Here is a 12,107-nt window from a genome sequence, read left to right as displayed (position 1 = left end):
GCCCGAAGAAGCCACACGGGATCTCTCCCCCGTAGATCCACCACCTGCGGGGCAAGCATAAGGGTCCGGTGCATTGCGTTTTGGGTGGCGGTCGAGGGCGGGCACCTAGGCGACCTGGTCTTCGGCGGCCAAATCTAGTTCTTGGGACATGGAACGTCACTTCTCTGGCGGGGAAGGAGCCCGAACTTGTGAGAGAGGTTGAGACATTCCGACTAGATATAGTCGGACTCACCTCGACCCACAGTTTGGGTTCTGGATCCAAACTCCTCAAGAGGGGCTGGACCTTGTTCTACTCTGAAGTTGCTGCAGGGGAGAGGCGGCGAGCTGGTATGGGCTTATTAATAGCCCCCCGGCTCGGTGCCTCTGTGTTGGAGTCATCCCCGGTGAACGAGAGGGTCATTTCCCTACGCCTTCGGGTTGGGGAAAGGCAAAAACTCGGGTGTGGGAGGAGTTCGGCGAGGCCATGGAACACGACTTTTGGTCCGCCTCGAAGAGGTTCTGGCAAACCGTCCGGCGCCTCGGAAAGGGGAAGCAGTCCCCAGTCCACACTGTTTACAGTGGGGATGGGGGCCTGCTGACCTCGACTGAGGATATAGTTGGGCGGTGGAAGGAATACTTTGAGGCCCTTCTCAATCCCACTGACATACCTTCCATAGAGGAAGCAGAGACTGAGGACACGAACACGGACAGTTCCATCACCGTGGCTGAGGTTTCTGGGGTAGTTAAAGTGCTCCCCAGTGGCAAAGCTCCGGGGGTGGACAAGTTTCACCCTGAATTCCTCAAGGCTCTGGATGTTGCGGGACTGTCTTGGCTGACACGTCTCTTCAACATTGCAAGGAAGTCGGGAACAGTACCTCTGGATTGGCAGACTGGGGTGGTGGTCCCCCTTTTCAAGAAGGGTGACCGGAGGGTGTGTTCCAACTATAGGAGAACCACACTCCTCAGCCTCCCTGGGAAAGTCTATTCCAGGGAGCTGGAGAGAAGGGTACGACCGTTAATTGAACCTCGGCTACAGGAGGTGCAATGTGGTTTTCGTCCTGGTCGCGGACCACTGGACCAACTCTACACCCTTGCAAGGGTACTGGAGGGTACTTTTGCCCAACCGGTCTACATGTGCTTTGTGGACCTGGAAAAGGCATTCGATTGTGTCCCTCGCGGTGTCCTGTGGGGGGTGCTCCAGGAGTGTGGGATTGGTGGCGCGCTACGTGCCATTCAGTCCTTGTACAACCGGAGCAGGAGCCTGGTTCGCATTGCCAGCAGTAAGTCAAGCCTGTTTCCGGTGAATGTTGGCCTCCGCCAAGGCTGCCCTTTGTCACCGATTCTGTTTATAATTTTCATGGACAGAATTTCTAGGCGCAGCCAAGGTGTCGAGGGAGTCCAGTTCGGGGGCACTAGGATCTTATCTCTGCTATTTGCAGACGATGTGGTCCTGATGGCCTCATCGGGCTGTGACCTGCGCTTCTGAGCTTCTGGGATGAGACTCAGCACCTCCAAATCCAAGGCCATAGTTCTCAGTCGGAAAAGGGTGGATTGCTCCCTCCGGGTTGGGAATGAGGTCCTGCCCCAGGTGGAGGAGTTCAAGTATCTCGGGGTCTTGTTCACGAGTGAGGGAAGGTTGGAGCGTGAGGTCGATAGGCGGATCGGCACAGCGTCTGCAGTAATGCGGTCGCTTTACCGGACCGTCGTGGTGAAGAGAGAGCTGAGCCGGAAGGCAAAGCTCTCAATTTACCGTTCGATCTGTGTTCCCACCCTCACCTATGGTCATGAGCTTTGGGTCATGACCGAAAAAACGAGATGGCGGATACAAGAAGCTGAAATGAGTTTTCTTCGTAGGGTAGCGGGACTCACCCTAAGAGATAGGGTGAGGAGCTCGGTTATCCGGGAGGAGCTCAGAGTAGAGCCGCTGCTCCTTCACATCGAGAGGAGCCAGCTGAGGTGGCTCGGGCATCTAGTCCGGATGCCTCCCGGACGCCTCCCTGGTGAGGTGTTTCGGTCATGCCCAGCCGGGAGAAGGCCCCGGGGAAGACCTAGGACACGCTGGAGGGATTATGTCTCACAGCTGGCCTGGGAACGCCTTGGTGTCCTCCCGGTGGAGATGGAGGAGGTGGTCGGGGACCGGGAAGTCTGGGCTCCCCTACTGAGACTGCTGCCCCCGCGACCCGGACCCGGATAAGCGGAAGAAAATGGAATGGAATGGAATGGACTGTATGATAATAAAGTGTTACATGTATGAGAATCAAGTGTTAAATGTATGAGAATCAATTGTTAAATGTATGAGAATCAAGTGTTAAATGTATGAGAATTAAGTGTTAAATGTATGAGAATATTGTGTTACATGTATGAGAATCAGTTGTTAAATGTATGAGAATAAAGTGTTACATGTATGACAATAGGCTGCACGGTGGTCTAGTGGTTAGCACGTTGGCCAACACAGTAACAACTTGGAGATGGGAAGACCTGGGTTCGATTCTCCCTTGGGCATTTCTGTGTGGAGTTTGCATGTTCTCCCCGTGTGTGCGTGGGTTTTCTCCAGGTACTCCGGCTTCCTCCCACATTCCAAAAAACATGCAGGTGAGGTTAATTGGCAACTCTAAATTGTCCAGGGTGTACCCCCGCCTGTCGCCCGAAGTCAGCTGGGATAGGCTCCAGCATACCCCTGTGACTCTAATGAGGAAGAAGCGGTATAGAAAATGGATGGATGGATGTATGAGAATAAAGTGTTGATATGAGGAGTGATGGTGTCGTACGTATGAGAGGGAAAATAGAGCATAGCTCTTCAGGAAGGAAGGAAACGTTCTCCTCACTCAAGCTTTTATTTCCAAGGTGGCAGCTGAGTACAAACACATTAGCATAGCTTAGCATCATCTCACTTCCTCCTTCCTTACCCCGCCCCGTCCACACCAGTCCCCCCTTTTCATAGCTGTCTCAGACGATGCCTGGAACATAAACGTACCACTTTTATTCTCCAAATCTCCGATTATTTCCATACTGAGTGGTAACAGGCATTGCCTGGGACAGCTATGAAATTTGAGTACTTAAGTCACCTTTGGCTACGGTCAAAGGTCATATTATGAACTCTTTTTCTGGTAAAAGCATTCTCCAAATCTGAGTTAGTTTTTTTTCAGTGTTTCAGTGTGGCCCCCACCCTCAGCTAGCATGCTAATGCTAATCCCAACATCAGGAGCACGAATGAAAGTGTACAGACAGTGTAGTTCATGTAATGAGGGGGACTTCTTCCTTGGGGTGGGATGTTTGTGGAGTGAGAACGTCAGAGAAGAGGAGGACGAGGATGGGGGCGGGGGGTATTGATTCTCTGGAATGCCAGGAATGTACGTAGCCCAGTCAAACATGGAAGCTGAGAAGTGGTGTCGCTCATGAAATCTCTGCTTCATGCGTTCCCGCCGCAAATCAGATGGCGAGGAGGATGAGGAGGATGGGGTCCTTGAAAGTGGGCCAAGCTGCGCTACTTGAATGCGAAACGAGGACACGCGAGTGGGACTAGCGGGGGCACATGGTCCAACACAATCCTCCTGACGGTCCAGTATGCACTCATCAGGTCCAGTTAGATAAGGCTGGCCCAATGTTTCACATGATCTATTGATACTCTCTGACTGGAGGTACTTAGGTATATATCCTGTATATTACATGTGAAAAACTTCATTTTGGTCCGTAAACACAAAACTGGCAGGAGAAGCAGTTCCAGCCCGGTGCACGGTGGAAGAATACGCCATGTGACCAGAAGCACCACCTGTATGAAGGTTTCCCTTTAAAGCCGTCCAATGGTAGGACCACTATATATTTGTCATGGCGGCTCTCGGTTCACGAGAAGAGACGATGCACAAGATCACATCGGGTCTACGAGAGCGAGATGAGACGAGATTTTAACTTTACTTGAAAAAAAAGTAGTATGAAAAATAATAGAAATTATACTGCATCTACTAACATCACTTCTACTACTCGTCTGCACTTTGTGTGTATGCTGGCGGCCCCGCCTCCACCAAAAAAAGACCATATGACTGACAAAAAGGGCTCGCTCCGTTCATGCCGTTGTTGCCACGGTGCTGAAAGCAATGCACAGATTGCCTGACACGCATGCGCATGGCAATGTGTTGATTAGTCACTTCATTTCAGGTGTTGTATCATTCATTCATTCATCTGTTGTGGTCCCAGGCCTGGTGCTCACGTGTGACGGAGATCTAGTAGTTTATCGTAACAGGGAGCCAAGCACTAGAGACAACTGTCAGCGCTTGCATGAGCACATGACAACCACCCGTGAGCTGTGGGAGGATTTCACCTCTGTGTCCTGCTACTGTTTGTTTATGTTGCCCTTTTTATGCCTTACTTCCTGTGCGCATGCGCTTATGTTGTACTACGTCCTGCTTTGCCCCGTTCTGCGTTCATCACCCACGCCTGCTTTCAATCTAAGTTACACTTCTAGCATCTGTCTGAACCGAACACAATAAAAACACCAAGCGTTTCAAGTATTCATCAAATATGTTATATATTGTTTGTAATGATTGTACATTGATCCATTTTGGAAAGCCAACAGTAACTTCACAAAAATGACATTCATAGTTGATGGCACCAGCCATGACGACAAGTGGCGCCATGAGAGTACTATCACTTAGGTAAACAAACATGGCGGCGTATGAGACAGAGGATGTTTACAGTGATTATAGCCAAGATTTGGGCCACGTGTCAATAGTTTTGGAGGAGGAAGAAACATTTGGAGGTCAAATAGAGAACTTGTAGAACATGGACTTTCACCATAAAGGGGACCTATTATATTCGTTTCGGGCCTTTGTATTTACTTGTGGACTCCTGTAGAGCAGCTACACACGATAACCCGCACAGAAAGCTTTCTAGATCTTCCAGACTCTGCACCTCTTCCTGCAGTGTTTCCTGTCTGTGTAATTTACTCTACCCCGGCCCTCTTCCAGGCACGCCTCACGCCGAGCCCATTCCGCTGTGATCAGTCACACTTCTGGGCAGCTGCTGAACCCCTTTTGTCCGATTTCTTACACAAAATAAACACAGTTAGTATGCTGATAAAATGTTACTTACAGCTTGCTCTTCTGACACTTCAACACGAACAAGTAATGTCGGAAAGGCATCGGACTTCAGCGACAGTTTGGCAGATAGTCCGGCTTCGTATCGGCCCAAGTTCACAAAACAGTCCCGTGTGAACGCCGCTGGCTGGGAATCAGCAAATCCAAGCCTTCTGCCTGATGCTTGCCTCTTTAGGGACACCCCCACAAACATTTCCTGGGAGCCATACTTGCTAACGCGGTGAACAGAGCAGAGCGAAGCAGAGCGGGGGTGCTGGGCATGCCCATATAAAAAGGTCTGTGTTGTGGACTCTGTAAAACACAGCGTGCAGATCCGTCCAAAACTGCTTTCAGGTGTCACTTCCAAATGCCAGACCTCATTATCTGACACGTTGGCATCATTTAACACCAGAATACAACATTGTAACAACGTTTATAGGTCAGAAAAGAGGAAAAGCATCATAGGTCTCCTTTAAGACATGGAGATGAAGATTGGTTGCCTTGAAAACCCAGAATGGTAAGTGGAAATGACTCTGGAGCTGCTTATCCTTCAATTCTTGTTTTACATGGGCTTCTTAATGAGCGTAAAGGGATCTTATAGCCTGTTTGATTGTATATGTGCATAAATGTTCACCGCCATGTAAAAAGATGTTTATATAGCGTGTATAATGCTTTGCAGCCTTGTCGCTATCATGGAATAGTGTTTAGAAGACATTATGTCAACAAGACATGACTTACTTCCTATGTATAAATGAAACAAAGAACAATTCTGAAGCACTGAAATCATGGCTCGACTGATATTGCCTTTTTACAGGAAGCACATTTGAACACTGAACATTTCAAATATTTAAAAAAGGGAATCATTGGCTCTGGAATGTCCTCAAAGAGAGTTGGTGTTGCAATAGTCTTTAATAAAAGACTCTTTTAATAACTTTATCATTTCCATTCCTATTCCGTTACAGTCGGTTGATGTTTTTGCTTTACATTTACTAACAACGTCAGTGACTTCCTTTTTTGTTCCCTCAGTGAGGAACGTGGAGTTAAGGTTTCTGTCTATGGTTTCATTCCTTTCCGGTACTGACAAGCAATTTGGTATCTTTTCTTCCAATCTACAAAGTAGGTATTGAGCCTTTGGGCTAGCTTGTTGATATCATCATACTGTATGTAAAATTTCCCTGTGTGAAATAGTGAGGGTGATCAGCTTTCTTAGCACCATTCCTGATAATAGCGTTTAGAATGCCCATGCTGCTCTCATATTGTTTTTATTCTTGTCTCATCATTGACTGTCATATTCTTTCTCACACACTCTCCAAATGTTAACCATTTTTATATACAGTATCCTACATAGTGGTAGTTCTTTGAATGATGATGTGCTTGTTTTCTTCCAAGCATCATCCACGGCTGATTCCTCTTGTTTTCCTTATTAGATACTTGTCTCAGTGGACAGTGGTTATGGTATATCATACTACAGTATATCATTGTCACTATACACACACTATACACTCCTTTGTTTTTCTAGATCTTTCTTAAAGGCGCTAATACTTTCCTCTGTCTGCAATCTTTTGAAGGTCCTGATATCGTCCCTCTTTCCCTTTTTATAGTTTTTATGATAAACACTGGAAGATGATCACTTCTATCATGAATCAGCAGCCCACTAGTTGTATTGTTATTCAAACCATTGGTAAATATATGATCAATTCATGTTGCGCAATGACCTGTTATCCTACTTGATTGGCCTGGTCATTTCAGGATATACTGTATATATTATATACGTATACTATATATATTTCAGGATATATATATTATATACGTATACTATATATATTTTAGGACATATATATTATATACGTATACTATATATATTTCAGGATATATATATTATATACGTATACAAAATATATTTCAGGATATATATATTATATACGTATACTATATATATTTCAGGATATATATATTATATACGTATACTATATATATTTTAGGACATATATATTATATACGTATACTATATATATTTTAGGATATATATATTATATACGTATACTATATATATATTAGGATATATATATTATATACGTATACTATATATATTTTAGGATATATATATTATATACGTATACTATATATATTTCAGGATATATATATTATATACGTATACTATATATATTTTAGGATATATATATATTATATACGGATACTATATATATATTAGGATATATATATTATATACGTATACTATATATATTTTAGTATATATATATTATGTGTGTGTGTGGGTGTCTGTGTGCATGCGCGCGTGTGTGCGTGTGTGCGTGTGTGTGTGCACACGTGCGTGTGCATGGGGGGGGGTGCGCGTGTGTGTGTGCGTGTGTGTGCGCGCGCGCGCGTGCGTGTGTGCGTGTGCGTGGGGGGTGTGCGTGTGTGTGTGCGTGTGTGTGTGCGTGTGCGTGGGGGGGTGTGTGTGTGTGTGCGTGTGTGTGAGGGGAGGGGGTGTGCGTCTGTGTGTGTGTGTGTGTGTGTGTGTGTGTGTGTGAGTGTGTGTGTGTGTGTGTGTCCGTGTGTGTGTGTGTGCGTGTGTGTCTGTGTGGGCTCACATCTGCAGCTTTCTTTTCTGACAGTTCCAGTTTTTCCTGAGCGTCTTTCAGGCCCTCGGAGAACTTATCCAATTCATCCTCAGTCTGCTTCATCTTCTTCTGGAGGTCCAGCAGCTCTTCTTCCAGCTGAAGAGGAAAGCAATGCTGGTGAACCACAAATATGTACGTAGCAGAGATGTATGTGTCTTTGTGCTAGACGTATAGCACATAGATACACGTGTTAAGGTATGAAGGATTCCGTACAGTGTACAAACGATACCATTCCATTCTATTCGATATCATTGAACGCTTCCATGTCTTGTTGTAGACACGATCAAACAAAGAAGCCAACTGAATAAAAGTGTCATTCGTACAGAATCTTCAAATGCCCAAGCATGCTGGAAGGCAGGGGTGCCCGACCACCGGGACTTGAGAACGTTCAGGCACAATGATAAAAATTCCAAAATAAAATAATATTATGTAAATGGATGGCAATGTTGGAAATATGGGCCACTATTGTATTCAAAATATAATAGAAACTTAGAAATCCCACACTTTTTTAATGTGACTTGTCCCACTTTGTTGGACGGTCCTTAATGATGCCAAAAATGTTGACATACGTAGGTGATGAAAGGAATGAGTTAACGTGCTACTGTTGAAGTAAAGCACTAGGAAGTACAGCAGTGTAAGTTAGGATGTCCGCTGTGTGATGATGGCAGTGATTATCTCTGCTGCTGTGTGTGTCAAAATAAAGCAGTTATCAGCAAGCAGAGGCTCTCCACTGTCAGCTGCCTGTGTTGCCCTTTAACACAACCTTCTTAAGGTGCTGTTTTTAGGAGCAAAGCTGGAACCTGGGTGGTCCTGTTACAGTAGGTGGAGTGTGTGTGTGTGTGTGTGTGTGTGTGTGTCGTCATCAGTTATGTGTTTTTCCGTCTTTGAATGGTGTAAAAGTGGCCTGACGATCAATAATATTTGGCATGGTTTGGTCATCGTGTGGTCACATTGTTCCTCATTTGTATTTGCTGTCAGTGCAGTCAGCCAGCCGCTTTCAAAGCACAAGTAAACATGACACCACCTTCCAATATGTCTTATTTTCTTTCATTATGTCTACTGTATTGGTAATAGGAGTGACTATAGGGGTGTTGTTTCATGCCTAGAGGCATGTTAAAAAGAGTATTTAGAAGGTGGTAAACAGGTTTTCTATTTCTTATGTGTCTTATTTTCTCTTATTATGTCTACTACATTGGGTAATAGGAGTGTAAAGGTGACTATAGGGGTGTTATTTCATGTCTAGAGGGCTCTAATCATGTTAGAAAGCGTATTTAGAAGGTAGTAAACAGGTTTTCTGTTTCTTATGTGTCTTATTTTCTCTTATTATATCTACTACATTGGGTAATAGGAGTGTAAAAGTGACTATAGGGGTGTTATTTCATGTCTAGAGGGCTCTAATCATGTTAAAAAGCGTATTTAGAAGGTAGTAAACAGGTTTTCTGTTTCTTATGTGTCTTATTTTCTCTTATTATGTCTACTACATTGGGTAATAGGAGTGTAAAAGTGACTATAGGGGTGTTATTTCATGTCTAGAGGGCTCTAATCATGTTAAAAAGCGTATTTAGAAGGTAGTAAACAGGTTTTCTGTTTCTTATGTGTCTTATTTTCTCTTATTATGTCTACTACATTGGGTAATAGGAGTGTAAAGGTGACTATAGGGGTGTTATTTCATGTCTAGAGGGCTCTAATCATGTTAAAAAGCGTATTTAGAAGGTAGTAAACAGGTTTTCTGTTTCTTATGTGTCTTATTTTCTCTTATTATGTCTACTACATTGGGTAATAGGAGTGTAAAGGTGACTATAGGGGTGTTATTTCATGTCTAGAGGGCTCTAATCATGTGAAAAAGCGTATTTAGAAGGTAGTAAACAGGTTTTCTGTTTCTTATGTGTCTTATTTTCTCTTATTATGTCTACTACATTGGGTAATAGGAGTGTAAAGGTGACTATAGGGGTGTTATTTCATGTCTAGAGGGCTCTAATCATGTGAAAAAGCGTATTTAGAAGGTAGTAAACAGGTTTTCTGTTTCTTATGTGTCTTATTTTCTCTTATTATGTCTACTACATTGGGTAATAGGAGTGTAAAGGTGACTATAGGGGTGTTATTTCATGTCTAGAGGGCTCTAATCATGTGAAAAAGCATATTTAGAAGGTAGTAAACAGGTTTTCTTTGCCCTACAAAACTACAAAATCTTCCATTTGTTAATACTGAATCACGCATCACTGTCGGGTGTGGAAGCAATTAACTGTGATAAACGAGGGATTACTGTGTTCTTCCCTTGTTCCACCTGCAGTTGCGATGCTTATTTATGCTCATAAAGCAGGATGAGTTGATCCTCGGCCAATGAGAACACCCACCAGCCAAAGAAACTGCTGAATGTGGTGGAAGATGCAAATAATGAAGATATTGTTTGTCCTTGGGAGACGTCCTTGTAGAATTCATGGACAACAAAGTTGTCTTGTCCAGACACGCTCACCTGTTTGCATTTGTCCTCAGCCGCCTTCTTGTCCGTCTCGGCCTGCTCCGCCCTGTCGATGGCGTTCTCCTTGTCCAGTTTCAGCATCTGCATCTTCTTCTTGATGGCCTCCATGGTCTCAGGGTGGGCTTGGTGAGATGATAAGACAGCAGCTACAGGAGGGACGCTGGACAGTCAGTCTCAGAGACGCTGGAGGATGTTGGAGGTGTCATAAAGGGAGAGGAAGGAGGGAGGGCCCTATATGGGGGCGTACAACATCCATCCCTCCTACAACGCTCTGCATGCCGTCACCCTGCCTATCACCCTCTCACACTCACCCTATCACGCCACTCGTCCGTGAAGGGCTGGTCTGGATCACTTGTCTCCCTTGGATGATCTCCTTATTTGGGCGTAGTGTGCTGTCGCCAAGAAAGACCATGAAAGAAGGAGAGAGACAGAGACAGAGAGATACCAGTCCATGTACGTCCACGTCGCATGTCCACCTAGCGTTGCTTTTCCAAACTCCAGGACAAAACACAGCAGTGGTGGCAGCTCCAATATGTAGCGTTACCTTTGGCTAGTGTGTGGTGAAGCTAGTGGCTAGCTGGCTAGTAGCCAGCCGCTGTGGTGTGGTGAGGTGTCACTACGCCAGTAAGGTAGTTCTTGGGTGTAACAATGCTAATATAATAATAATAATAATGTCTCTTCTGTTGTTGTTGCTTAATTTATTGGTATTTATGTTTCTTATGTTCTTATTCTTTCTTGTGTTTTCTTTCTTTTCTTGGGAGAATGAACAGAATAAGATTTTCATTGCACAGTAGAACTGCTGTTTTACTGTGCACATGACAATAAAACTTGTCACAGTTGCCAGTGAGTGCTGGTGGTTGATGTGCTGTGTTGCCTTGGTACCTGCCTTCTCCTGGCCTGTTTATTCTTTTTGCAGTCGCACCTTGAGCAGGCTGGAGGCGGGGACGCTGGGCACACCTGTAGCTTATTAGTCTGTACCTATTTAAGCTGACTACCCGCAGCTGGAAGCCGCTGGTTTATTGTCTCGCTACGGCTGGCTACTCGTCCCAGGACTCCTACTACACAATCCTCGTGCTACGCCTTTTTGGACCCTGTCGCCTCCCTGCCATCCAGCTTTACTCCCCAAGTTTGTACTGCTCTTCATGGTGTTGCCTTTATTTGTTTTTCTGTTCCTTCTTTTGCCAAGACACCATCGCTTTCTGTTTGTGGAACTGCCTTTTTGCATTTTTGTTATTAAAAGTTCCTTTACGACCACACAAGCTCTCAGCCTCTGCATCTGGGGTCCGAACCACACCACGGACTTAACAGAAACTCTCTTGAATCTTGAATCTCTTGAATCTTGAATCTTGAATAATAACAATGTGCTTCATATGCAGCTCACATGATGGAAATGGAGCCTTGTTGGAAGTGCGTCCCATTCTTAGCTGCCTCTTTTTATCTGTTTTTATATCTTTAGAAGGCACAGACACATTCCTACATTCCTTTATTTACTTATTATTTGTGGTTTTGCTAGTCTGTGCAGCACTTTGGAAACAGTGTTTATAAAATGTGCCATATAAATAAAGTGGATTGGATTGGACACGTGTGTTCATGTCTCACATAAGAACGGTGGATGATGGGCAACATTCCAAAGTGCACGTTTCCTTTAAGCAGGCACTTTTTACTGGTAAGATAAACGTGGTGGAACAAACGTGCGCGGCTCGCATTCCTTCCAGGTCGGCCATGGAAACTCCACTTCGAGGTCACGTGGAGGAAGGGATTGTTGTTGCATCCATGCTAAAACGCCAGCGTGTGTTTCATGATGGGCCGTCAGCAAAGATTCAAACCACAACCGCAACGTCACGCCTCCTCTGGTGGATGATGATGATGGAAAAGGAAGATGGCCGCCGCTGCTACGCCTCTCAGGCTGGAGTGAGGGATTACTCAAGCAACGATGTGACGCCACGATATCGTTGC

At 44.9% G+C, this 12,107-nt stretch overlaps 1 protein-coding gene across 2 annotated transcripts in view; it reads right to left on the bottom strand.

Annotated features, from left to right (window-relative positions):
• The window catches only part of tpm4a (tropomyosin 4a), a 45,917-nt gene extending 35,575 nt beyond the window's left edge, over positions 1-10,342 (bottom strand). Inside the window, exons 1-2 of one of the 2 annotated variants that reach the window (XM_054789628.1) lie at positions 10,146-10,342; positions 7,643-7,768 (exon numbers count right to left, since the gene is read on the bottom strand). In XM_054789628.1, the coding sequence (XP_054645603.1) occupies positions 7,643-7,768; positions 10,146-10,259 (240 nt within the window). In that variant the 5' untranslated portion in view covers positions 10,260-10,342. The remainder of the gene's footprint in view (positions 1-7,642; positions 7,769-10,145) is intronic. The other variant, XM_054789627.1, reaches the window with a different exon arrangement.
• Between the last annotated feature and the right edge of the window lie 1,765 nt (positions 10,343-12,107).

The sequence above is a fragment of the Dunckerocampus dactyliophorus genome, chromosome 10, assembly GCF_027744805.1.
Source record: "Dunckerocampus dactyliophorus isolate RoL2022-P2 chromosome 10, RoL_Ddac_1.1, whole genome shotgun sequence".
Classification (NCBI taxonomy): domain Eukaryota; kingdom Metazoa; phylum Chordata; class Actinopteri; order Syngnathiformes; family Syngnathidae; genus Dunckerocampus; species Dunckerocampus dactyliophorus.
The sequence above is the reverse complement of the archived record's forward strand: the minus strand, read 5'-3'. Positions and strand labels throughout refer to the sequence as shown.